The 25,828-nt window shown below is 39.6% G+C and overlaps 1 protein-coding gene across 1 annotated transcript in view; it reads right to left on the minus strand.

The window, feature by feature from the left end:
- RIMS1 (regulating synaptic membrane exocytosis 1) overlaps positions 1 to 25,828 on the minus strand; it is a 480,052-nt gene that overhangs the window by 272,640 nt on the left and 181,584 nt on the right. The window contains exons 3-4 of the mRNA XM_065888884.1: positions 5,934 to 6,147; positions 3,951 to 3,962 (exon numbers count right to left, since the gene is read on the minus strand). Of these exons, the coding sequence (XP_065744956.1) occupies positions 3,951 to 3,962; positions 5,934 to 6,147 (226 nt within the window). The remainder of the gene's footprint in view (positions 1 to 3,950; positions 3,963 to 5,933; positions 6,148 to 25,828) is intronic.

A 25,828-nucleotide genomic window follows, 5' to 3' on the forward strand; every position in this document is an offset into this window, starting at 1 on the left:
ATGGATTAAAGACCTAAATGTAAAGCCAGACACTATAAGACTCTTAGAGGAAAATATAGGCAGAACACTCTATGACATAAATCACAGCAAGACCTTTTTTGACTCACCTCCTAGAGAAATGGAAATAAAAACAAAAATAAACAAATGGGACCTAATGAAACTTAAAAGCTTTTGCACAGCAAAGGGAACCATAAACAAGAAGAAAAGGCAACCCTGAGAATGGGAGAGAATATTTGCAAATGAAGAAACTGACAAAGGATTAATCTACAAAATACACAGGCAGCTCATGCAGCTCAATATCAAAAAAACAAACAACCCAATCCAAAAATGGGCAGAAGACCTAAATAGACATTTCTCCAAAAAGATATACAAATTGCCAACAAACACCTGAAAGGATGCTCAACATCACTAATCATTAGAGAAATGTAAATAAAAACTACAATGAGGTATCACCTCACACCAATCAGAATGGCCATCATCAAAAAATCTAGAAACAATAAATGCTGGAGAGGGTGTGGAGAAAAGGGAACCCTCTGGCAGTGTTGGTGGGAATGTAAATTGATACAGCCACTATGGAGAACAGTATGAAGGTTCCCTAAAAAACTAAAAATAGAACTACCATATGACCCAGCAATCTCACTACTGGGCATATATCCTGAGAAAAACATAATTCAAAAAGCGTCATGCGGCTTCCCTGGTAGTGCAGTGGTTGAGAGTCCGCCTGCCAATGCAGGGGACATGGGTTCATGCCCCGGTCTGGGAAGATCCCACATGCCATGGAGCCACTGGGCCCGTGAGCCATGGCCACTGAGCCTGGGCGTCCAGAGCCTGTGCTCCGCAACGGGAGAGGCCACAGCAGTGAGAGGTCCGCGTACCGCCAAAAAAAAAAAAAAAGAGTCATGTACCACAATGTTCATTGCAGCTCTATTTACAATAGCCAGGACATGGAAGCAACCTAAGTGTCCATCGACAGATGAATGGATAAAGAAGATGTGGCACATATATACAATGGAATATTACTCAGCCATAAAAGAAACAAAATTGAGTTATTTGTAGTGAGGTGGATGGACCTAGAGGCTGCATACAGAGTGAAGGAAGTCAGAAAGAGAAAAATCAAATACTGTATGCTAACACATATATATGGAATCTAAAAAAAAAGGTTCTGAAGAATGTAGGGGCATGACAGGAATAAAGACACAGACGTAAAGAATGGACTTGAGGACTCGGGGAGGGGGAAGGGTAAGCTGGGATGATGTGAGAGAGTGACATGGACATATATACACTACCAAATGTAAAATAGATAGCTAGTGGGAAGCAGCCACATAGCACAGGGAGATTGGCTCGGTGCTTTGTGACCACCTAGAGGGGTGGGATAGGGAGGGTAGGAGGGAGATGGAAGAGGGAGGAGATATGGTGATATATGGTTATGAATAGCTGATTCACTTTTTTATAAAGCAGAAACTAACACACCATTGTAAAGCAATTATACTCCAATAAAGATGTTAAAAAAAACCCAATTTAAACAGGTTGTGGGGAAATCCACAGTATCCCTATATACTTAGACTTCAGAGAAGTCTTTTGATGAAATAAAAATTATCATTTTATCTCTCAGAGTGTGCACTTTGCACTTTACACACGTAATAATTTATAATGAGTTTATTTTATACATGCGTCAAGTGCAAAGTGATTCTTCATGACAAGCTGTTTTCTTTATAAGTACACAATCTCCCAAATTACTAGAGGTGACTTAGGCTAAGAGTGAAGTTTTGAAATAAAATATTGCCAGGTTGCAAAAGATGTGATCATTAATACTTTTCACTGGACTCAGTAAAGAAATATTTATGTCCTAGCTATCCCTAGGTCTTCATATCGTATACACTAGTATTTTAGTCACTTTATTCACCAATTTAACAAACTAAGTAGACCTCATCCTTATTTTATTGAACAAGATGGAGATTCCTTTTAGGAAAGTTTTATTCATCCTTATTAGTCTTTGCTTTCCTCTCATAAAAGCACCCCCTCCACACATTTGTAAATTATAATTTCTCTACGAAAAATAAAAGATCTCAGAGGAATAGGGAAAGAAATAACAATCAAGTACTTTGCTTAATACTTGGCTATTCTCTTTAACACAACTAAGACAAAATCTGGCTTCAGTTTCCTTGGACCAAAATGGAAATTCATCGTCAACCTTAATCAGCTAAGAAGCATTTTAATGAAATTTTGACGAAGTACTTAAACATAAATGGTAGATATATGCGTTCTAATCAAAGTGAAGATAATAACTGAAAGTGATTGTATTTTACAGGTTTTTTCATTCTATTTTTGACTGACAACCACAAAATCCCCCTGAATTCTTATTACAGAGTCAGTAATCATAACAAGCACAAATAACCTACCTGTATGGGAACAATCAATCTGGCCAGCCCTACGGAAGTAGCTAGAGTCTGCACAACACCAGCATTATTTATGTGCTTAAACTTTTATTCTTTAAAGGATTTTAAAATTACCTACATTTCAAATGTAGACTCATCCAAAGTAGTGTTCATGAAACCAAAAGTGTGATAGTCTAATTATGTTTTTTTTCCTAATACAATACATTACACGTATCCCCCGCTTTTTAAAAGTTCCCTTCACTCCACTTTGCTTTTACGAAAGAAAAAAGGTGAGATGTGAAAATTAGCATTCCGTGTTTGTTTTGGAGTGAGCTGTTACAGAGGTAGTACACACCCAGAGCAGAGAGAGCAGCCCTGCCAAGCTCCTTCCCCAGGGACTGCACTCAGCATCTCAGCATTCAGCCACCACAGCTTTGAAATGTGTCTGTGGGCATTTGTGCCTTATCTGATTTATTTTGTGCATTCGTTAGCAAGATATGTCCAGAGGTAATTGTTTCTTCTCTTTATGCCATTTGGTCTTACAAAAGTTTTCATAGAAAATCTCTATTTTCAGATAGTGGGGGAAACCAGTATTGCATTAAAATAATAGCCCCTAGAATGATCTCACGTACCACCAATGGTACAGGCAAACACATTTAGTGAAAATAACTACCCTATATAATACCCTGATTTCTTTTTCATAGAAAAAACTTATGGACATATACTAACATCAAGTTTAAAAACACAAGTTAATGTTCAGCTTAATGTCAGGCTTGCTGCCTACACACTGCAGTATGTAATCTAAACTTTAAAACAGTTGAACAGAGGCAGCTGAGTTGATATATTGAACCCAAAATACTCATTGCCTCAGTCTCATATCGGGAAATTGTAATTTACACCAAATGAAAGTGTATAGTATGTCTGCAAAGGACAGGCTGTTGTAAGATTCCACTTGTCTCCTATCTCACTGAGTACATCCTCTGTGATTTCCAAGGCTGATAAGAGTTAAAGGTGACCTTTTACTTCCTTAGGAGTGATTTCAATGCATGAGGGAGAAGAAAAGAGCAAAACTGTGGTTCAATATGACAACTCTGCTACTTGTGTTCTATAGAACAATCATTTTATTCTGAGCTCTTGATTTTAATTTGATCCATTGTCTCCACTAAATCAGTACATCCCATTCCTCCTGCTGTAGAGTTTCAAATCACCCGCCATGCATCCAATGGGTGATGAGAAAGGTAAGGCCCATTAGACTTTATTGTTCCTCAAGGCAGATGAATCATCCTTAAAACTCAGGGAGCTAAGAGGACAAATGAGCTTCATAATGATTTAAATTATGTTAAAATATCACTGTTCCCATGAACACAAACTACCCAGACTTTATCTATCAATATAAAACTCTGTAATGCTCCTAGATGTTCATTTTATTTTTCAATGAGAGCTACGAGTGAGCTCTTCCTAGCATGTAATTTCTTTGTGAAATATAGTGATTAACAACACTAGGTGAAACATTCACTTAATAAAGTTCACAGCATTGTAATAACAAACGATAGAAAAGAAATCATGGATTCTAACCACTTTGTCCTCCTTTGGGAAAGCATCCAAGGAAGCAGAGTAAAGAGAGAGGGAAAAGAAGAGAAAAACAAAAATAAGGCATATATTAATAAACAGATTTTAAGAAAGCAATCATGTGTTACTTTAAAGTATAAAAGCACAGGTAGTTTAAAAAGTAAATATTTATTCTTACCAAAAAATAGTCACTGTTCAATCTTTTGTTGAAAATACACATATACTGATCCTGCTATAAGTTAGGTACAAAAGTTGGGCACTATAATTTCAGAACTTTCGAGAACTTGGATTATTAAATCTACATTTAAATCATTCTTCAGAAAGAAAACTTAATTCACTACCATATTTAGTCCACCTATTATTGAAAAGACATATTAAAATGCATAAAATTTGAATGAATAATTATATCAAATTACTCTTAAAATATTTATAGTTATGACCTGGAAAAATCTAAGAATGGGAAGTATTTGTAATAAATAAAAATGGGAAAAGAAATCTGTTAACCATTTAGCCATAAATTATCTCACAAGGAAGATTTATTCATAATAGGTATTTCAAAATTTACAGTGTCACAGGAAAAAAACAACTTTATACAATTTTGTGTCCCTTGTCCAAGATTAAATATTTTAAGTTGTGCTTTGTTTTGTTTTTTGAATATTTTTTCCAAGATTGAATGGGTTTGGTAAAGATGGATGAACTACATTAGGCCTGCTTGTCTGCTCAAAAGCATAAGTACCTCTTAGCTCAATTTCCTTTAAACCCCTCTCCTGTTTAAAATATGAGTTTGATTCTATGTTATTGGATTGCCTCAAACCTATAATGTGAAGTTAAAAGCATTCAACAGCTATGGGCACTCAGCCCATTTGCCCCCTAGCGTTCAGCATCAGCACCCTTTCAGATTGGACAGTACCCTTACTGCATGAGTTGTTAATATTTTGAATACCATCACAGGTCTCATTTGCAAGAATTCATTCCAAAAAGTGTGTTCAAGAACTAAAGAAGGGAAATTTAACAAATAGGTCCCGTGCACTTTTTATGCACCAGACACAATCTCAATCCAAGCTTGTTTTGGAAAGGCTTTAAGGTAGCATACGAGGATTAGCTAAAACACATAACTTTTAGGAAGAAAAAAGAAAACTTATGTGACCATAAGAACGGAACATAAAGAAAAATTAAAGTTGCATAGATTTGAATTGTTTTAATTCTCATACCAACCATATGCATTAATTACTACCATACAGTTTCATAGATAAAGATGCTGTTGCTTGGAGAAGTTAAGGCTACAAAGAAAATAGTAGGCTCATCTTAAGTTTAATAATGCATCTATTTTACTAAATGTCTTAATTCCCCTAGAAGAGATTTTAGAATAATACCCTACTTACAACTCAAATACACTACCAAAGAATACAATGTTAATGGGTAGGTTCACTTTAATTTTAACTGTGATTTTCCAGATTAGGAAGATATAAGTGTAAACCACCACTTTCCCCCACGAAATTAAAATTTTGACACACTCTTTAAATATCCAAATAATTTTCATAAGGCTTAGCACTCTTTTCTTTTTTTAACATGATAGCAAATTTGAAGTTACTCTCACAGAGGCTAATTATTGCTTTATACATGATTGCATTGGGTTAAATTTAATGCCACACAATCTACCTTGATTTTATCTTCATTCAATCTGAAACATATATTGCAGAAATTCAAGGTAGGTTGTTTTGTTCTGCTTTTTTTGTACAAGAAGAATTGGTGGTAACACGCTTCAAGGGTTTCATAATTCACGATACTAAATCTACATTAACTACTTTCTTCAGAAAATAAACTTACTCCCATAGGTAATCTGTTGGTGTTGAATGGGAATCATTTATCGAGATACACACATACAGAAAGCGCATCTTTTATGAATTATCTGCATCGCTCGTCCCCTGCTCTGGTCACGGGGGAGGCGGGGCGCATCCACCTGTGCGCACCGTGGGCGGCTCTACTCACGTTGTTGGACCGCAGGGACACGCGGCCCCCGCAGCGCGCGCAGAACTTGGTGCTGCAGTAGGAGCACAGGTGGCCGCAGCCATCGGCGAACTTGGTCTTGTGGCAGATCCCGCAGGTCGGAGCATCGTCTTTGTGCTCACCCTGGTAACGCCGTGCTTCTTCCCCTATTTTTCTCACTTGCTCCTTATAGCTTTCAAATTGTTGATGCAATCTCCTGGGCAGAAGAGAAAATGGGAGCAAGCTAAGGGAATGCTGGAAACGGGAACAAAAACACTTTTTCGTAGCAGAAGAGACGTCTAGCTTTTGAACTGAAGCAAAACATACGAAGCCACTTTCCCCCCTAACCTTACCACCAGAGGTAAGAAATGTATTAGCCTGTCTTCTATTAGCTCCAGTAGTGCTTATTAGCACTGAACCGTATATAAATAGGCTCTATATAATCATTCCATATAATTTCCCAACAGTGGAATTCCTGTATCCACTCCGTGACTCTGCTTCTTTGACAGGTGACTTTCAAAGTATTTTTGACTGGGACTCCACATCTTACAACCACAATCATGTGTATATAAGGCAAACGTTATACAAGATTCTTAGCCTAACTCTGTAGAATGTGCTCTGATATTTTCTGTCTTATTCTGTTTGAAGTTTAATACAGATTACTGTTTTTAAAAAATTTGTCACAGTAAATTGGTCCCAAGACCCATGGTTGAAGCATGATGCATACTTGGGAAATGACTATTTTAAACTACATTGCTAGGCAAGCTGTCTTCCATGAAGTATCTTCCTTCACTTCCATTCCTGGAGACATCTGTGTGGCATCAAGTATTCCACACAGGACACAGACTGGACTGTTTATACGTATATACCTATATGTGTGTGTATATATATAGGTTACAGTTGAGCTACCTTAGATCTGTCGCATCACATTACAAGCTCTAAACCATACCTTGCAAATATTCAGATTTTTCCATGCCCCAGTATTGCTTGATCTCTCCCAGGTCATATGTATGAAAGTTGCTATTACTCTTTATTGATAACTGCTGGACTTCGGGCAACTACATTTGTTGAGGCAAAGCATTTCCCCAAGAACATTCACACTTAATATGGTTGAGGTTTCCTCCGCTCCCCGTTAGTGCAAACCCCTCTCTCTCAAACTGCTACAAACAGAAACGGTTCCATGTTCTGTACAGAGCACCGTGACAGCCGGTGATTCTCCAGAGAAAGGAAGCCTTCATTTTGTCCCAGGAAATTGTCCCAGGCTTAATAGTCATTGGCTCTTACACCAAAAGAGAAACTCGTGGGAAATGTCTAAGCAGATGTATCTGTGTATCTAAGCTCGTTTGCTGGATGTGAGTTTCCCCAGGATCAGAGAACACACATGCTATTGTCAGTTAAGGCAGTTAGCGTGATGCTCCACATCTATGATAACTGTGGGGAACTGGGACTCCCTGGAAACTGCATTCAATAAGTGAAGTCCGAGCACTGCAGTGTTTGAAGTATGGGGATTTCATTATATTTTCATTTTAACATCAGCAGCTTTTGAGCAGAACTTTAATGATTACTTTAAAAATTCTCAAATCCCTTTCCTGCTTTGCCAACTGACACTTTTTTCTATTTTAATTCTCATAATTAAAGCAAACATAGTTGCACTAGCATATAAAGTAGTTTAGAATCTGAAACCCTTCCCAGTTTAAAGGCCAGCGAATTTCAGTGCAGAGAGGATATTGTGATATTTTATTTAATGCATGCAAGAATGTCTGATCAATTACTGAAGAGCTGTTTGACCCATTCCAAAATGCTGAGCTGAGCAGACAGGGAGTGCGTGAATAAATATTTATTGTGAGAACCACCAAGTCAAACATATTTAAATCATATATATATATATATATAAATGAGAAGGAGAAAGCTAGGCTAAAGAAAAAGCTTCCCTATAAACGTATAATGATACAGAACATGTTTTAGTTTGGGGGCTGGCAAACTTTACAGTAAAAGGCCAGTTTGTAAATATTTCAGAATTTGTGGGCCAGGCAATATCGGTTGGCAACTACTCAGCTGTACTGCTGTAGCAGGAAAGTAGCATAGACAATATGTAAATTGCAAGCATGGCTGTGTTCCAATAAAACTTTATTTACAAAAAAAGATGGTAGGCCAGATTTAGCCCGTGCACCTGGTTGTCAACTCCTGATTTAGTATATGATTTATACTAAGGCATAACAGCTTGAAAATCGAAGTCTTTCTGACTTTTAAAAATTCAAACATAAAGGACTTTTATCCATCCTGTAGGGTCCAATCAAAAGGCATCTGTTTCAGGAAACCTTTGTACAATATATTTGTGCAGAGCACTGAGATGAAACCTTTCTCTAATGCATCTCATAGCGTTTCCTCTGGTCCGTCACAGGCTACTTAATATTATTTCTACCATATATTATTACTGTTTCTGTACATGACACTTCTCTTCTACCAAACAGTAAATAGTGTTAGAAGTGCACAGTTCAGCCAGCTAATAAAAACATACATCCCCTTAGTAGTAGCCGATACATCTTTGCTGAATGGAAAAGTCATACATATATAAATATATTTTTTAGTCCGTCTTGAGAAAAAACAAAAACAAATGCATTTATGCTGAAGACTAAATATCCTGGAAAATCTTACTGCCAAAAATGCTAGAAATGCTGGATAAAATATTTAAAAGGATATCTTTTAATTCATGTTTGAGCTGAGGAGAGAGTATGGAGTTGAGTTCCTCAAAGGAGAAGTATGAAACGGGAGCAGTAATTCCGAGATGATATAGCTCTGAAGCTGACAGCTGCCCTGGGGACATGGACGGAGGCTCTGTGAGCGAGAACTTCAGATTTAACTTTTGTACATGTGACTGAAAATAAAAATTCCAGTTAGGCAGCCACCAAAAATAATTGAAGTACAGTGTATAACATCCAAATCTGGAGATAGAAAAACATGGAATGAGAAAAAAGTCAATCCAAAGAAGGTAAGAATTGAAACAAACAAACACAGACAATTAGAAATAGAGCATGTGATGGCAGAAACAATCCAACATATCAGGAGTCACGGTAAGTGTAATGGACTACAGCATTATGAAAAGACAAAGTTCATCATGTTAGACTTAAAAAATTCAGCTAAATGAGGTTTAGAAGAGAAATACCCAAACTATAAAAGCACAGAATGTTTTAAATAAAATGATGGAAAAAATGTATTCCAGGGAAAGAGTAACAATAACAAAACAGCAACAACAGCAAAACAAAACTGGTGTAATACGTAAGGCAAAAAGCATTACTTGAGATAAAGAGGGTGTTACTATTAAAGAAGTGTTCATTTCATGTTGTATGTGACAATTCTAAACTTGATTGCATATAATAACCTCTAAAGCCAAAAAATTGATAAAACTATTAGGACAGAGAAATCTACCATCAGAGTAGAATATTTTTACACACCTCTCTCTGGGTGGTTGACAGATCAGACAGATCAAAAATAAATAATGATAGGGAGATTTGAACAACACAATGAACAAGTTTCTATATGTATATGTATACATCTGTCCAGTAAACTAAACTTGTTTTAACTTGTTGAGTGCAGTAAACATACTGAACAATAAATGTACTCAACAGATAAATATTTTTTCATAGAGATATGAAATTTTTCCAGCTGTGGGCCTCAAAAGTAATAGAAATGTTTTTTTTCTTAAGCTTCATGGTGAATGTATGATGTATGTTTTGTTCTTTTTCTTTATGCTTTACATATATGTTACATAATACTCCTGTATGTATGAAATATTTTATAATATAAAGAAGGAAAAATTTATTTCTATCTCATTAGTTATCACTGGCTAACAAATGACTGCTATTAAAGAACTGAAAAAGTGAATGTATTTGACAGCATTAAAATCTACAGAAGAGTTGACCATTTATGGAACCTAATTTTAAGAAGAAATGCATATGTTTAACCACATAATAACTTTATGAAGTAGACAGTATTATTATTCCCGTTTTATTGAAACTAATTTTGTTTGGGGCTTTGCTTTATTTTCTACCTGAATATATCATTCTAAATTTGCCTACTTTAGTAAAAGAATGAAATTAGGATATTCTCTAACACTATATAAAAAAAATAAACTCAAAATGGTTTAGAGACCTAAATGTAAGACCAGATACTATAAAACACCTAGAGGAAAACGTAGGCAGAACACTCTTTGACATAAATCAAAGCATTATTTTTTGGATCCATCTCCTAAAGTAAAGGAAATAAAAGCAAAAATAAACAAATGGGGTGTAATTATACTTAAAAGCTTTTGCAAAGCAAAGGAAACCATCGACAAAATGCAAAGACAACCTACTGAATGGGTGACAATATTTGCAAATGATATGACTGATAAGGGGTTAATATCCAACATATATAAACAGCTAATACAACTCAACAACCAAAACAACCCAATTAAACAATGGGCAGAAGAACTGAATAGACATTTTTCCAAAGAAGACATACAGGTGGCCAACAGGTACATGAAAAGGTTCTCAATGTCACTAATCATCAGGGAAATGCAAATCAAAACCACAGAATGGCCATCATCAAAAAGAACACAAATAACAAATGCTGGAGAGGATGTGGAGAAAAGGGAACCCTTGTACACTTTTGGTGGGAATGTAAATTTGTGCAGACACTGTGGAAAACAGTGTGGAGGTTTCTCAAAAAACTAAATAGAGCTATCATAAGATCTTGCAATGCCACTTCTGGCTATATATCTGAAAAAAACAAAAAAACACTAATTTGAAAAGATACATGCACCCCAGTGTTCATAGCAGCATTATTTACAGTTGCCAAGACATGGAAGCAAGCTAGTGTCCATCAACAGATGAATGGATAAAGAAGATGTGGCATATATACAACGGAATATTACTCAGCCATAAAAAAGAAAGAAATTTTGCCATTTGCAGCAACATGGATGGACTTGGAGGACATTATGCTAAGTGAAATAAATCAGACAGGGAATTCCCTAGTGGTCCAGTGGTTAGGACTCAGCATTTTCACTGCCAGGGCCTGGGTTTAATCCCTGGCCAGGGAACTAAGATCCTGCAAGCTGCGTGGTGTGGCCAATAAAATAAAATAAGTCGGACAGATAAAGACAAATACTGAATGATATCACTTGTATGTGGAATCTAAGAAATATACAAACTAGTGAATATAACATAAAAGAAGCAGACTCACAGATATAGAGAACAAACTAGTGGTTACCAGTGGGTAGGGGGGAGGGGAAACACAGGGAAGGGGGAGTAGGAAGTACAAACTCTTGGGTGTAAGATGGGCTGCAAGGATGTACTGTACAACACGGGGAATATAGCCAATATTTAGTAAGAACTGTAAATTGAGTGTAACCTTTAAAAATTGTATAAAAATAAAATATTAAAAATACATACATAAATAATTTCACATACTTCAGATCTTATATTGAGCTCACACAAAGCATGAGAATAAATGCAGATTCAACTTGCAAATGAAAGTGTTTCTGGACTCAGGAAAGCGCTCACAGGGAGGAAATGTCCATTTTCGATCGTGGCTAATTGATGGTATGTGAACAAAGCTGACCATGGAAAAGCAAAAGGTCTGCCAATGAGCTCAGTCATGATGCTTCTACAGATGCTGTAGTCTCAGTCAATTCTACTTCCCCTCATTTCTCAGCTCCTCTATGGTATTTATTCCCAAAATTGACTTCAAGCGACTGTGCCCTTCTGAAACACTCAAAAAGTTATTTTGGTGACTTGGGAACCCAGTGATGGTCCGCTAAGTGCTGGTACAACTTAGACCGTGGGGTCTTCCAGGCCATGCTAGGTGCACAGGAAGCAATGACTCTTTCCCCAGAGGCCACAGCAAGAGGGTTGGTGAGATGAGGCTTCTTGATTGGGGTCTGAATGAGGTCTCCGGTTCTCGCTTTCTCCATGGGATGCCTTAGAGGGGCGTTCTCTTCCAGTCTCACCAAAAGTGGGGAAAAATCCAGCCCACAGAGTAGTTCCTAAGGACGAGAGCCACCAGGGGACAGAGCTCTCCTCCCAGAAGGATGTGCCCAAGTGTCTCCCCCCACAGGCATCACTCCAGACCCGGCCAGGACTCACAGCCTCCTGGATGCCATGTCTTGGTGGCCTGGATGCAATCTGTACCCTCTTCTCATGTGCATTTAAAATTCTTCCTTGGTTCCAGCAATGGGCCGTGTTCATATGACTGGTTTGGATACCACCACAGGGAGCAGAGTGAAAGAAGCAAGATTGTGCCGTTTCTCAGCCCAGAACTCATGTTACATCCTCACACCTCTTTCTTCCTGGGCTTCTTCCTCTAGCTATAGACAGGACTCCCTTATTCTGCAATGAAAGAAAAAGCCCAACCCAAGTCCCCATCAACCTGGCTGACTTATTTCCCAGTGTACTCCTCCTTTTTACCAGCAGAAATTATGAAAGAAAAGCAGGAAGGAAGGGAGGGAGGGAGGGAAGAGCGGCCTTCATGACTCCCACTTCTTCAAAATCTACTTATTCCATAACCCTGTGCAGTGCTCTACTAAACTATCTCTTAAAAAACCAACCTTCATGCCCTTTTCTCAATCTGTATTCCCCTCACATCACTCTGAGATCACTCACTGTCAAGATGCTGTCCTCATAATAAGATTTGCTTTTGGAATCAGGATACTGGTACTGAAACCATAAATAGTATATTTATTTTCTGTATCTGATGTTTTAATGCTTTAATCCATATCAAATATGTGACAGTGTTCTATTATGAATAATGCATGGAAATTCATATTTGACTATATGGTATTACAGTAAATGCAGGACTGCAAATGTAGAATCTTTTTGTGAAATTTATCTGTACCTTTCAATTTTAGAATTAACAAGATATTCTTATTGATTAGCAAGGCTAACAAAATATATGATCACAAATCTCTAATTTAAATTTTCTACAGAGAAAATGGAGAGCATTCTACAATATGCAATGCTATCAGAAGAAAAGTATTGATATAGAAACTTTAGTTTTCTCCATGGATGTGATTTTTTCCACTGTTTCACTATGTAACAATCGTATTATTTTAATATCTGTGTACTCAATTCAAGAAACTCCAAGATTCCAGTTGTAAACAAGTTGTTTGGGTGGTTAGTGGCACGTATTTGAAGGAAATAAAGATGAATGCCTATAAAACTAAATATCATTCTCTATACATCTAAAATATAAATTCATCCTGGGAATTCCCTGGTGGTCCAGTGGTTAGGACTCTGTGCTCTCACTGCCAAGGGTGCTGGTTCAGTCCCCGGTCAGGGAACAAAGATCTTGCAAGCCACTTGGTGTAGCCAAAACAATTTTCCAAAAAAAAAAAAAAAGAATATATATCTATATCACCCTATAATGCAAAATAAATCATTTAAGCGGGAAGTTATTAATAACATCCTTACCAGTTAATGCGCATTTGTTGATCACTTACTATAAATAGGGCACACAGATAGATGCCGAGTGACTGGTGATGGGGGGATGAAGAGGAATCTCTGTTAATTGACACGGCGCCTCTTTTACTTCTGTTTTGTGTTTCTCCTTCCTCCATCCCCAAAGTGGTCAGAAGCTAGAGGACCGAAATCCCACCTTTCTTCCCGGCTCTCCTTGGTGAAGTCTAGGCTACATTTTTCTGCAGTAGGAGGGGATGGGAACCAGTGCTTTGAAGTTTCAAAAGCCAAAGTTACAGGTCCCGAAGGAAGATGAAGGCTTTCCCCAAGAGGAAGGGAGGGGCAGAGACCAGAGCAGTTTGCATGTAGCACCTGAGATGGAGAACTGCTTTGGGACATACATACAAGGCTACTGAGAAAAGCAAGCATGGTCTAAATTTCCTTTCCCAACCTTGGCACAGAACTTATACAACAAGGCATGATCAAGGGCCCATGCCAATAGTGATGGGGAGGTTAAAGCCAGGAGAGCTCTTCTGAGAAGGCTGGATCGCTTAAGTGCCTCCAAAGACCTGGGGGATGTATGGGAAGGAGCCCTGACAGTGACTGAAATTAAACATCGGCTAGCCGGATACCCTGGAGGCTTGTTTTAGAAATTTTTGACATCAAACTCTATTGTTGAAAAACTCACCCTAACCTCAACTCTAAAAGCACACTTCTTGACTCCAAGGTATGTACACTGTGCTTAGAAGGTAAGTTATATGTAAACATAAATTAGCAGTTTACGACAGCATATATAAAGAACGGAAAGAAATTGTTCTCTAGAAAATAATAATTCTGGGTGAAAGGATCAGGGAGATTTATTTGGCTTAGCCGGTCCAAAACATTTTCCTAGATGAGTTGGAACTTGAACTATTCTCTGAAATAATAAAAATCTGGCTCATGGTGGTATTAATGTAAGTACTTCAGCAAAGAAATAGGAAAGCATGCTAAGATAATAATAAAGTAATTATGAATGCTCCCAAATATCTCAGAAATGTAATTGAAACCAAATCACCTTTTAGAGTCTTTGTGTATCAGCAAACAAGCATCCACTGTGTATGTTCTAGTGAATGACAGTCTGACAATTATACATAACTGCCCATGAAGTCAAAACACAGGTACAGTTAAAAAATGATTTCTTGGTCCCAAAACACAATTGTCCCCTTTTTCGTGAAACTGTCTCTTTGATTCTACTCTGTAACAGAGGGGCACTAAAATTCCAGTACAGTCCAGTGGTGACTAACTTTTTTTAAAAAATGATGCTTGGAAAGAGTGGTCCCTTGTGTCAGAATTGAGTTGAAAATAAAAAAAATCACAGTCTTTTAAGCAAAAAGGTTAAGTAATAGAATTTGGTGCTACAAAACTGTTGGAAGGGGGATAGAAGTGGGTTCTGGGTATGATCTCCAAAACAAAAGCATAAAACCAGCTACTGAAAGTTCCTCAGCCAGGAAGCTGTAAGAACAGGGGTCCCAGGCTGCGCAGCAGGAGGTGAGCGGTGCGTGAGCCAGTGAAGCTTCATCTGCCTCTCCCCATCGCTCGCATTACTGCCTGAACCATTCCCCACCTCCGTCCGTGGAAAAACTGTCTTCCATGAAACCAGTCCCTGGTGCCAAAAAGGCTGGGGACCGCTGCTGTAGAATCAGAAAGCCAGTGTCCCAGTGGCTGGAGCCCCACCTCCTCGGCTGAGATGCTCTTGTCTGGACTCCACCACCACAGTCACACTGAGCCGCTAAAGAGACCAGCAAGATCAACGCCCAGATGCCACGTGGCCCTCCATTAACTCGGGTTCAGTTCAAGTCTCAGGCCCATACATCAGACTAGGGGATCCTAAATCACATCAAGGATTCCAGCTGCAAGAGAATCCATGGGATTTAGTTGTTAGGTTTCTGGCTTCTTCATAATACTCCCTGGAAGGAGTCTGGAACAGAGGTTGTGAGGGTCAGTCTTCCACTTTATTTACAATCTTCTGATTTAGGTCAAATTTCTTAATTCCTTCCACTGCACCTGAAGTGAGCGATAGCTGAGTCTAGGGATTCTTTCACCTTCATTCATTCTCTCTCTCTCTCTCCCTCTCCCCCCAGACACTAAGCACCCACTATAGGAAGCATTTAGCCTCCATCAGGAAATTTCTTTTGATAGATGCTGTCCCCTAAGAAACTCACATACACATATATGTGTTTGTGTCTGTCCAGTCCTTTTCATCTAGTAAACAAATTGCAAGACCACAAATCAAGGTAAACCTCAGACTCAGATACAAGACACACGTACAATCAAACAAACACAAAAAAACCTTCCCTCTGTGGTGATGAGATGCACAGCTCAATCTACCACCTGTGATGAAGACCTTCATTATTCTTAGCCTGCATTATTCCATCGACTTTTTACTAGGCTCTGGCCAATGGGTTCACTCACTCTGGTTCATCTTTCATACTAATAAACCGAACGAATCACGTCAATCGGCTGCTAAAATATCATTTCTAAGGTAGTCCATTGCTCATCCTGGGATCCAAGATGATCCTCCTTGTTCCCAATTATCTATCAGCATCTCTCACAAACCCTTCTCACATACCTTAGACCTACCATTGCATCAGATTTTCTCCCTAGTTACCAAACACAGTAGAATCTTACAAACAGCAATTCAACAAACATTTATTGAGCTCCAGCTGTACAACAGGCACTGCTTGAGTCCCTGGGGGTACAAAGAAAACAACATAAAACAACATAAGAAGATATGAGTTTCACTTAATTTATTACTTTATTTAAGGCTTTTTGATAAATGGTTCTTTTGGTAAAGATAAATGATTCAGATAAATGGTTCAGAAAATGGTTCTTTTCTTTCGTATATGGAGATCATCTTCCCTACATTAGAGGTTATTTTCTCTTCAAAGCCTAATGTACACTGTTGGTACGAATGTAAATTGGTGCAGCCACTGTGGAAAACAGTAGGGAGGTTTCCCAAAAAAGTAAAAATAAAGCTACCACACGATCCAGCAATCCCACTCCTTGGTATACATACGTGAAAAATACAAAAACACCACTAATTTGAAAAGATACACACACCCCAATGTTCATAGCATCACTATTGAGAATAGCCAAGATATGGAAGCAACCTAAGTCCATCAAGAGATGAATGGCTAAATAAGAAGTGACATATATCACATCTTTCTATCTATCTATCACCTATCTATCTAATGGAATATTAGTCATAAATAAAGAATGAAATTCTGTCATTTGCAGCAAGGAAGATGGACCTAGGGAGTATTATCCTTAATGAAATAAGTCAGACAAAGACAAATACTGTATGATATAACTTATATGTGGAATTAAAAAAAATAAAACAGGGCTTCCCTGGTGGCGCAGTGGTTGAGAGTCCGCCTGCCGATGCAGGGGACGCGGGTTCGTGCCCCGGGCCGGGAAGATCCCACATGCCGCGGAGCGGCTGGGCCCGTGAGCCATGGCCGCTGAGCCTGCGCGTCCGGAGCCTGTGCTCCGTAACGGGAGAGGCCGCAACAGTGAGAGGCCTGCGTACCGCCAAAAACAAAAAATAAAAAAATAAAACAAATTAGTGAATATAACAAAACAGAAAGAGACTCACAGTTATAGAGAACAAATTAGTGGTTACCAGTGGGGAGAGGAATGGGGGAGGGTCAAGATAGGAATAGGAGATTAAGAGATACAAACTACTATGTATAAAATTAATAACGTACAAGGATATATTGTGAAGCACAGGGAAATATAGCCACTATTTGGTAATAACTTTAAATGGAGTATAATCTATAAAAATATTGAATCACTATGCTGTTTGCCTGAAATATCATATAAATAAACATAAATATAGTATTGTAAATCAACTATACTTCAATTAGAAAAAGACATGCTGAAATCTGAAAAAAATTGTGATGTAATTTGATCATGAAAATAAAACTTGATTTATTTTAACAAAATGTAAACTTCTAGACTCTATTCACAAAATTAAGAAAGGTTTATGACTTGCTATTATTCTTGACTAAATTAAGCATTTTTTTGTTTCTTAGAGGAACAACTAGTCTTGGTTAAAATGTGTAAATGTATTTTTGCAAAGTTTTCAGATTATATTAAACGTATATAATGTAACAAGCTGTTTATAGGTGTTTGGCATATGTATTTCCTTTCTTCAAAAGGAAATGATTACAACTGCAAATTCACATAATGCAAGAGAGATTATTTTCACAGCAGTGTATTTTCCTTCCAGCCTTTAACTGCCTTTTGCAACTTGAACCCCTACCAAGTATTATAAACCTTTAATTTACCAATAACTTAATTTTTCACTGATCTGTAGGACTACAATATACTAATTCTCTATATGACCATGTTAGCTTTCTTTTGGTACAAGTTCGAATTATCCTACATTTCACCTTTGTTTTCTTTTTCAACCCTGTGAATGGTTCCTGACATTTAAGAAATCCAGGTGTGGGGAATTCCCTGGCTGTCCAGTGGTTAGGACTCCAGGCTTTCATTGCAGAGGGCCCTGGTTCCATCCCCGGCCGGGGAACTAAGATCCCCCCAGCCACGTGGCATGCCCCCCCTCTAAAGAAAGAAATCCGGCTGTACAGATTTGGACCAAGCCCCTTGCTTCTTTGCTAGGACTTGGGGTTCATAGCTTTGGAATCATTTGAACCCCGTTCTCAGAGTGAGAAAAGATATAGGAAAGATTCCAAAACCTGATTTTAAGTGGAAATATTGAGATTTAGGAAAATAGAGACACAGGAGGGACTTTGAAGATCTCTGGGGAGAAGGATCTCATTTTATAGATGGGAAAACCTAGTTTGTGAATAATTAGGTCCTGTATTTCCAACTTTCCACTATACCTTCCTATCTTCAGATGCTTATTTGAATATGGCTGAAGGATGGAAAGTTATTGATTTGTGCGGGATGTTTCCTTGGTGTTCTCAAACATAGTAGGTATCAAAATTATCTAATGGGCTTATTAAAATACACCTTAACCTCAGGTGCTTCTGAGTCAGTAGGTGTGGGATAAATCTCAGGAACCTGCCTTTCAAATTGTCAACCCAGGTAATCCTGGTGTAGATTATCTGAGGACTATAATATAGTAGAGATCCCTACATTAAGGTTAAATTAGAAAATGAAGGCATATTTTTATACGTCCTTCATCCTTCATATTACTTGTTAAAAATAATCTTCATCACATAATTAAATTTTAATTATAAATGCAAAATTTGGAGGACTGCTTGTGTGAAGAGATGCTGAAAATGTACCTATTCCGTTATATAATTTAATGTGATATCCACCTTTGTTTAAAACTTACAATTCTATGAATCACAGATATGTACATATTAGGATTCGTAGGTTTTAAAAATAATCATAGGAGGGGTTGCAGGGAGAGAGGGATGAATAGGTGGATCCCAGAGGATTTTTAGGGCAGACAAACTACTCTGCACGATATTATAGTACATCTAGTACATTATATACATCTCATTATACATTTGGTCAAACCCATAGAATGAACAACACCAAGGGTGAACCCTAAGGTAAACTGCGGACTCTGGGTGATACTGATGTGTCATTGTAGGGCACCACTCGAAACAGATGCACCTGGCGGGAATGGGGGATGTTGATGATGGGGGAGGAGTCTGTGCATATGTGGAGGCAGGAGGCACACGGGAAATCTCTGCACCTTCCCCTCGATTTTGCTGTCAGCCTAAAACTGCTCTACGAAATAAAGTCTGTAAAAAACTTTACTCTCAAAGAAAGGTTGTAATAATATATACATAAAATGAATCTATAATACATTTATATATAGATAGATATATAGATAATACTATACCTATCCTAAACATTTCAGTAATTCAGAAATTTACGCCAGATATTGTTGAGTAATTTAAAATATTACTACAGGTGAAAAAAATATTTTTCAGTTTGTGTTTAAGACCATACCGAGTCTTGAAAATGTGTATACTTTTTACTTATTGCAAATGTCCAGCAGATGGCACTAAAGATTTTTATTTTTAATCAATACATTTAATTCTTAGTCGTTGAAACTGTTTTTCTTGAAAATATTGAATGTGTTAAAATCAAACTAGACCAATCAGCAGGAGATATAACTTATTAGTGTTTTCAGAGGTAGCTGGAAAAGAACAAAAGAGAAATGTATAAAGTGTTGCAATTTCTGCTCTTCTGTGGAGGACCCTCATTCCACACGCCCTTACAGAAATTATGCATTAAGGGTTTTTTCGTATATTTTTCTTCCTCGTTTGTTTTGTTTTGTTTTGTTTGTTTGTCCTCCATTTAGCACTGTTAAAGATGTAGTTCACCCAATCAGCATCCCACAGGGTTCTGAAAGCACAGAGAGATGACAGGAGAAATGAGAGCAGAGCTGATGATTAGCTGTGAGTGTTTTATAGCTTGTTACTTCAGTCAAGCATTTATTTTTAATTCCGTTTTCACTTTACCACAGGAGACCGCTCCTGAGTAAGCATCAAGTGAGCATCTCAGGACACAGACGCCCCCTCGCACATGTTAAAATTTTTGTTCCACTTCATCTCCCAAGAAACACCCTCCCTGTGGCTCCTGAATATTGAGTGCCGGCATGTGTAGAAGCTTGTCGTAGGGCCTAGAACTATTCCTTCTAAACGATGGGATAATATCGCTGCTTTCTAACACTTGAGATATGCCAGAGGCCTAAACCTGAAAACTGTGCCCAAGAGAGAATCATTTTTATACTTTGATAAACAGGTTACTCATTTAGCCACTGGGGGAAGCACATAATTTTGTCTGAAATCTTTTTCAGCACTTTTAAAAATGTTCACTGCTAATTCACCCAAACAGAAAGAGAGAAAGGAGATCCTAAAATTTGATATTTTAAAAAGGACTATTATCATTAAGGCTATTGGAACTGAGAAATATGATCTGGGATATGGTGGCTAAGGAGAACCTTTCAATGTAACTTGGACATATACTACCTTATACGTGTAATATGCGATCGGAATAATTCCTTTAAAATGTTAATGGCTCCACAAAGCTCTGTAAGCTTCTTTGTTTCCTAGAAACAAAAGAGCCACAGAAATAAGTGAGACAGGCAACATGCTCTAATTTGCAGACACCTAATGGGTGCCTCTGTGAACAAGTCCTCCCAATGGTCAAGGTTAGAGGTTACCCACCCCAGCTATCAGGTCTCTGACTGGCCACCAGTAACTCTCCTGTCTTGTCTGGTCAGACATTCAGTCTCATCCCTAGGAAGGGTGTGATAAAGTCATGCCAACCCTCCTCTGGGTCTGGAAGGGAAATGGAATACTTCTTCTTGCCCCAGGAAGTGAGGACACCAACATATTTCTCTGGTTTTGAATTTCGCACACACGGGTATGGGCCAATACTTGAGAAAACAGCAGAGACAGAGCCCAGGTTTCCTGGGGTCAGATTCCTGGGTGCAGATCTTTCCTGGGCTCTTTCTTGTATCAACTCTGTGGCCTTGCACATTATTGAACAGTCTAAGACCTCACATTTTCATCTATGAAATGGGGTTGATAATGCCTACCTACTTATGAGGTTGTGAGGATTAAAACAGCTAATACATGTAGAGTACTTACGGAGGTACGGACACTAGTAAGTACTCCATAAAATACTGGCTCTTTTTATAAAGTACAGAGAAAATAGTGAACTCAAATCAGATAAAGCATCTGTTTTTGTTCTGTGACATCTAACATTATTTTTTAATGGATTGCAATATGTAAGTAGGATTTAGAATAATAAAATAAAGTAACTAGGTTGAGTTCAGATTTTTAAAAGCAGCACCAGTAAATACCCTACTTTTAGAGCCTAAATTCAATATCTGAGGACAAAGACATTTATTCCAAAAAGGCTTCCCTTTTTCCATTTTTTAAAAGCAGGAAAATATCAATACAAGCTTCCCGGATTCTACTTGCACAGTATATAGCAAATTAGTCAGCCATCATTAGGTACCGTATTTTCCAAGCCATTCTGGAGTGCATTTCAAGACAAGTGACAAGATGTAATTTCCTCCCCATTATATTTGCTAATGGTGACATCTGTTTTCATCCTTTAATTAAAATACATTGTTAATATGCATTTAAGGTTTAATGATCATCTAAATAATATAACAGGTGTTGTAAATAACTTAAGTTCTTTTTTACCCATGAAAGGGAGATCAAAAAGTAGATCGTTCACATGGTTTTGCATATGTCGAAGCTAAAATTCCAGAGAATATCAGAATAATTTTTAATTTATCCAAATGTATATTGACTCTGTATCTTTCCCCTGTGACCTAGAACCCTGACCACTACTTAATCAACTCCAGACGTCTTCTACCCTCACCAGCCACTGCCTAGGAATAATCAAGTCTCTTTTAAAACTTACCATCTTATGTTATATTTAGAGGCTAAAAATGTGTCATAATCAGCTTTCATTAATCACAAAGCTAGAAAGAGTCCATTTTCCTCTTCATAATATTGCATTACCTATGAAAAACTTTGCATAGTATCAAGGTACTTTAAATTTGAACTGCATTTAATTCAATAGGATGTGAACAGAAAATCTTGCAGTTTTTGTCACTGCGATCATCCATCAAATTAAGCATCATCTAACTTCAGCTCAACCATCTGGTCAATATTGCAGAGAATGCTTTGCTATACTTCAATGATGAGTAAAACCTTATTTTATACCTTTTTGGGTTATTTCTCTTGAGTATTTAATTTCCTCCGAGGAGCATTCAAAACTTAAAACCGGGGTCCCATGCTCTCTGATGTACTCAGTGGTTACTCAGTGGTTACCAAGTCCTGTAGAACTGGAAATCAGTAAATATTTAGAGTTTAACTGACGTGGAAGCTATTCAGTGGAGTGGGCCGGAAAGTCACCTTGTCATCCTACAGAGGAATCCATTCCTTGTCCTTTCTTTAAATTGTATTACTCTGCACTCCTCTTTGGGGTAAACTCAGAGGCATAACTGAAAATATTGTAGCCCTGCAGAGTGAAATTCATATTTTACCGTCATCTGAGGTCTCTGAATGTTAAGTAACGTTGGTTACTGTTGATTCCCTGCTTCTTAAATTATAGATGGGGAAGTCGGGGAAGGCTTGGCTGAGAGGGCGGACATCCAGTGAGGAGGCAGGAGGTTAGGGGACATGCCCCAAAGGGCGGACGTGGTGGAGGGATGGTGGGGAACAGGCCTCAGGGGGAGGGAGAGCCAGCAAACTGGTGTGGCTGGAGAGCCCTGGGCGGCAGAGGGGGGCTGGGCTGGGGCAGGCTGCGTCCATCTCCTGGGTCACCTAAGCAGCTGGCATTTCCTCTGGGTGAAGGGAAGACCCTGGAGGCACCAGACGATGGGATGTAGGTTTTCACAGCATCCCGGTGGCTCCTCTGTTCGTAATGAGGCCTCGGAATGATCTGGGTTAGAGGCATGGAGGTCTGGACCCCAGCTCGGGGGCTGCTGAACTCAGATGTTGCTTCTCCCTTTCGTCTGGCTTCAAATATTCCCAGAGCCCATGTAGGGAGGCAGAGTTTTGTGGTTTTTTTAATTATTTATTTTATTTTTTATTGGGGTATAGTTAATTTACAATGCTGTGTTAGTTTCAGGTATCCAGCAAAGTGACTCAGTTACATATATACACATATATATGTACATATATATATTCTTTTTTAGATTCTTTTACCTTATAGGTTACTGCAAGATATTGAGAATAGTTTCCTGTGCTCTACAGCAGGTCTTTCTGGGTTATCTATTTTATATACAGGAGTGTGTTTTGTAAATAACTCTAAAAATAGAGTTACCATATAATCCAAGGATCCCACTCCTGGGCATATATCCAGAGGAAACTCTAATTCTAAAAAGACACATGCGGGGGGACCTTGAAGATGGCGGAAGAGTAAGACGCGGAGATCGCCTTCCTCCCCACGGATACACCAGAAATACATCCACACGTGGAACAACTCCTACAGAACTCCTACTGAAGGCTGGCAGAAGACCTCAGACCTCCCAAAAGGCAAGAAACTCCCCACGTAACTGGGTAGGGCAAAAGAAAAAACAGAGACAAAAGAATAAGGACGGCACCTGCACCAGTGGGAGGGAGCTGTGAAGGAGGAAAAGTTTCCACACACTAGGAAGCCCCTCCGCGGGCGGAGACTGCGGGAGGCAGAGGGGGGAGTTTCGGGACTGCGGAGTAGTGCACAGCGACGGGTGCGGAGGGCAAAGCGGGGAGATTCCTGCACAGACGATCGGTGCCGACCGGCACTCACCAACCCGAGAGGCTTGCTGCTCACCCGCCGGGGCGGGCGGGGCTGCGAGCTGAGGCTCGGGTTTTGGTTTTGGACGGAGCTCAGGGAGAGGACTGGGGTTGGCGGCTTGAACATAGCCTGAAGGGGTTAGTGCACCACGACTAGCCGGGAGGGAGTTCGGGGAAAAGCCTGCACCGGCCGAAGAGGCAAGAGACTTTTTCTTCCCTCTTTGTTTCCTGGTGCGCGAGGAGAGGGGTTTAAGAGCGCTGCTTAAAGGAGCTCCAGAGACGGGCGCGAGCCGCGGCGAAAAGCGCGAACCCCAGAGACGGGCGCGAGCCGCGGCTGAGGGCGCGAGCCCCCGAGACGGGCGCGAGCCGCGGCTGAAAGCGCAAACCCCAGAGACGGGCGCGAGCCGCGGCTAAAACCGCGGAGCCCAGAGACGGGCGGGAGACGCTGGGGCTGCTGCTGCCGCCGCCACCAAGGGGCCTGTGTGCGAGCACAGGTCACTCTCCACACCCCTCTTCCGCGGAGCCTGTGCAGCCCGCCACTGCCAGGTTCCCGGGATCCAGGGACAACTTCCCCGGGACAACGCACGGCGGGCCTCAGGCTGGTGCAACGTCACGCCGGCCTCTGCCGCAACGTCACGCTGCCTCTGCCGCCGCAAGCCCGCCCCGCACGCAGTGCCCCTCCTTCCGCCATCCCCCAACCCCCGGCCTGAGTGAGCCGGAGGCCCCGAATCAGCGGCTCCTTTAACCCCGTCCTGTCTGAGCGAAAAAACAGACGCCCTCCAGCGACCTACACGCAGAGGCAGGGCCAAATCCAAAGCTGAGCTCCTGTGAGCTGTGAGAACAAAGAAGAGAAAGGGAAATCTCTCCCAGCAGCCACAGAAGCAGCGGATTAAAGCTCCACAATCAACTTGATATACCCTGCATCTGTGGAATACCTGAATAGACAAGGAATGATCCCAAATTGAAGAGGTGGAATTTAGGAGCGAGATCTATGATTTTTTTCCCTTTTCCTCTTTTTGTGAATGTGTACGTGTATGCTTCTGTGTGACATCTAGTCTGTATACTCTAGCTTCCACCATTTGTCCTAGGGCTCTATCCGTCCATGACTTTTTTTTTAAAAATTCCTTTTCTTAATAATTAAGTTTAATTGTAATAACTTTATTATACTTTACCTTCGTTCTTTCTTTCTTTCCTTCCTTCCCTCCCTCCTTTAGACAACGAATCACCCCAAATTGAGGAGGTGGTCTCAGGGAGCAGGATTTATGATTTTTCCCCCTTTACCTCTTTTTGTGAAGGTGTATGTGTATGCTTCTGTGTAAGATTTTCTCTGTATAGCTTTGCTTCCAACATTTGTCCTCAGGTTCTATCCATCCCTTTTTTTTTTTTTCTAAATATTTTTTAATTCAATAACTATATTATACTTTATTTTATTTTTACAGTATCATCTTTCTTTCTGTCTTTTTTTTCCTTCTTTCCCTCCTTCCTTCCCTCCTCCCTCCCTCCCTCCCTCCTTTCTTTCCTTCTTTGCTTCTTTCTTCCTTCCTTCCTTTCCTCCTTTCCCTCTTTCTTTACTCATACTTCTACTAATTCTCCCTACTTTTTCTCCCTTTTATTCTGAGCAGTGTGGATGAAAGGCTCTTGGTGCTCCAGCCAGGAGTCAGGGCTCTGCCTCTGAGGTAGGAGAGCCAACTTCAGGACACTGGTCAACAAGAGACCTCCCAGCTCCACATAATATTAAACGGTGGAAATATCCCAGAGACCTCCATCTTAACACCAGCACCCAGCTTCACTCAACGACCAGCAAGCCACAGTGCTGGACAACCTATGCCAAACAACTAGCAAAACAGGAACACAACCCCACCCATTAGCAGAGAGGCTGCCTAAAATCATAATAAGGCCACAGACACCCCAAAACACACCACCAGACGTGAACCTGCCCACTAGAGAGACAAGATCCAGCCTCATCCAGCACAACACAGGCACTAGTCCCCTCCACCAGGAAGCCTACACAACCCACTGAAACAACCTTAGCCACTGGAGACAGACATCAAAAACAACGGGAACTACGAACCTGCAGCCTGCAAAAAGGAGACCCCAAACACAGTAAGCAAAATGAGAAGACAGAAAAACACACAGCAGATGAAGGAGCAAGATAAAAACCCACCAGACCTAACAAATGAAGAGGAAATAGGCAATC

This window comes from Phocoena phocoena, chromosome 12 (genome assembly GCF_963924675.1).
Source record: "Phocoena phocoena chromosome 12, mPhoPho1.1, whole genome shotgun sequence".
In the NCBI taxonomy this organism is placed as follows: Eukaryota; Metazoa; Chordata; class Mammalia; order Artiodactyla; family Phocoenidae; genus Phocoena; species Phocoena phocoena.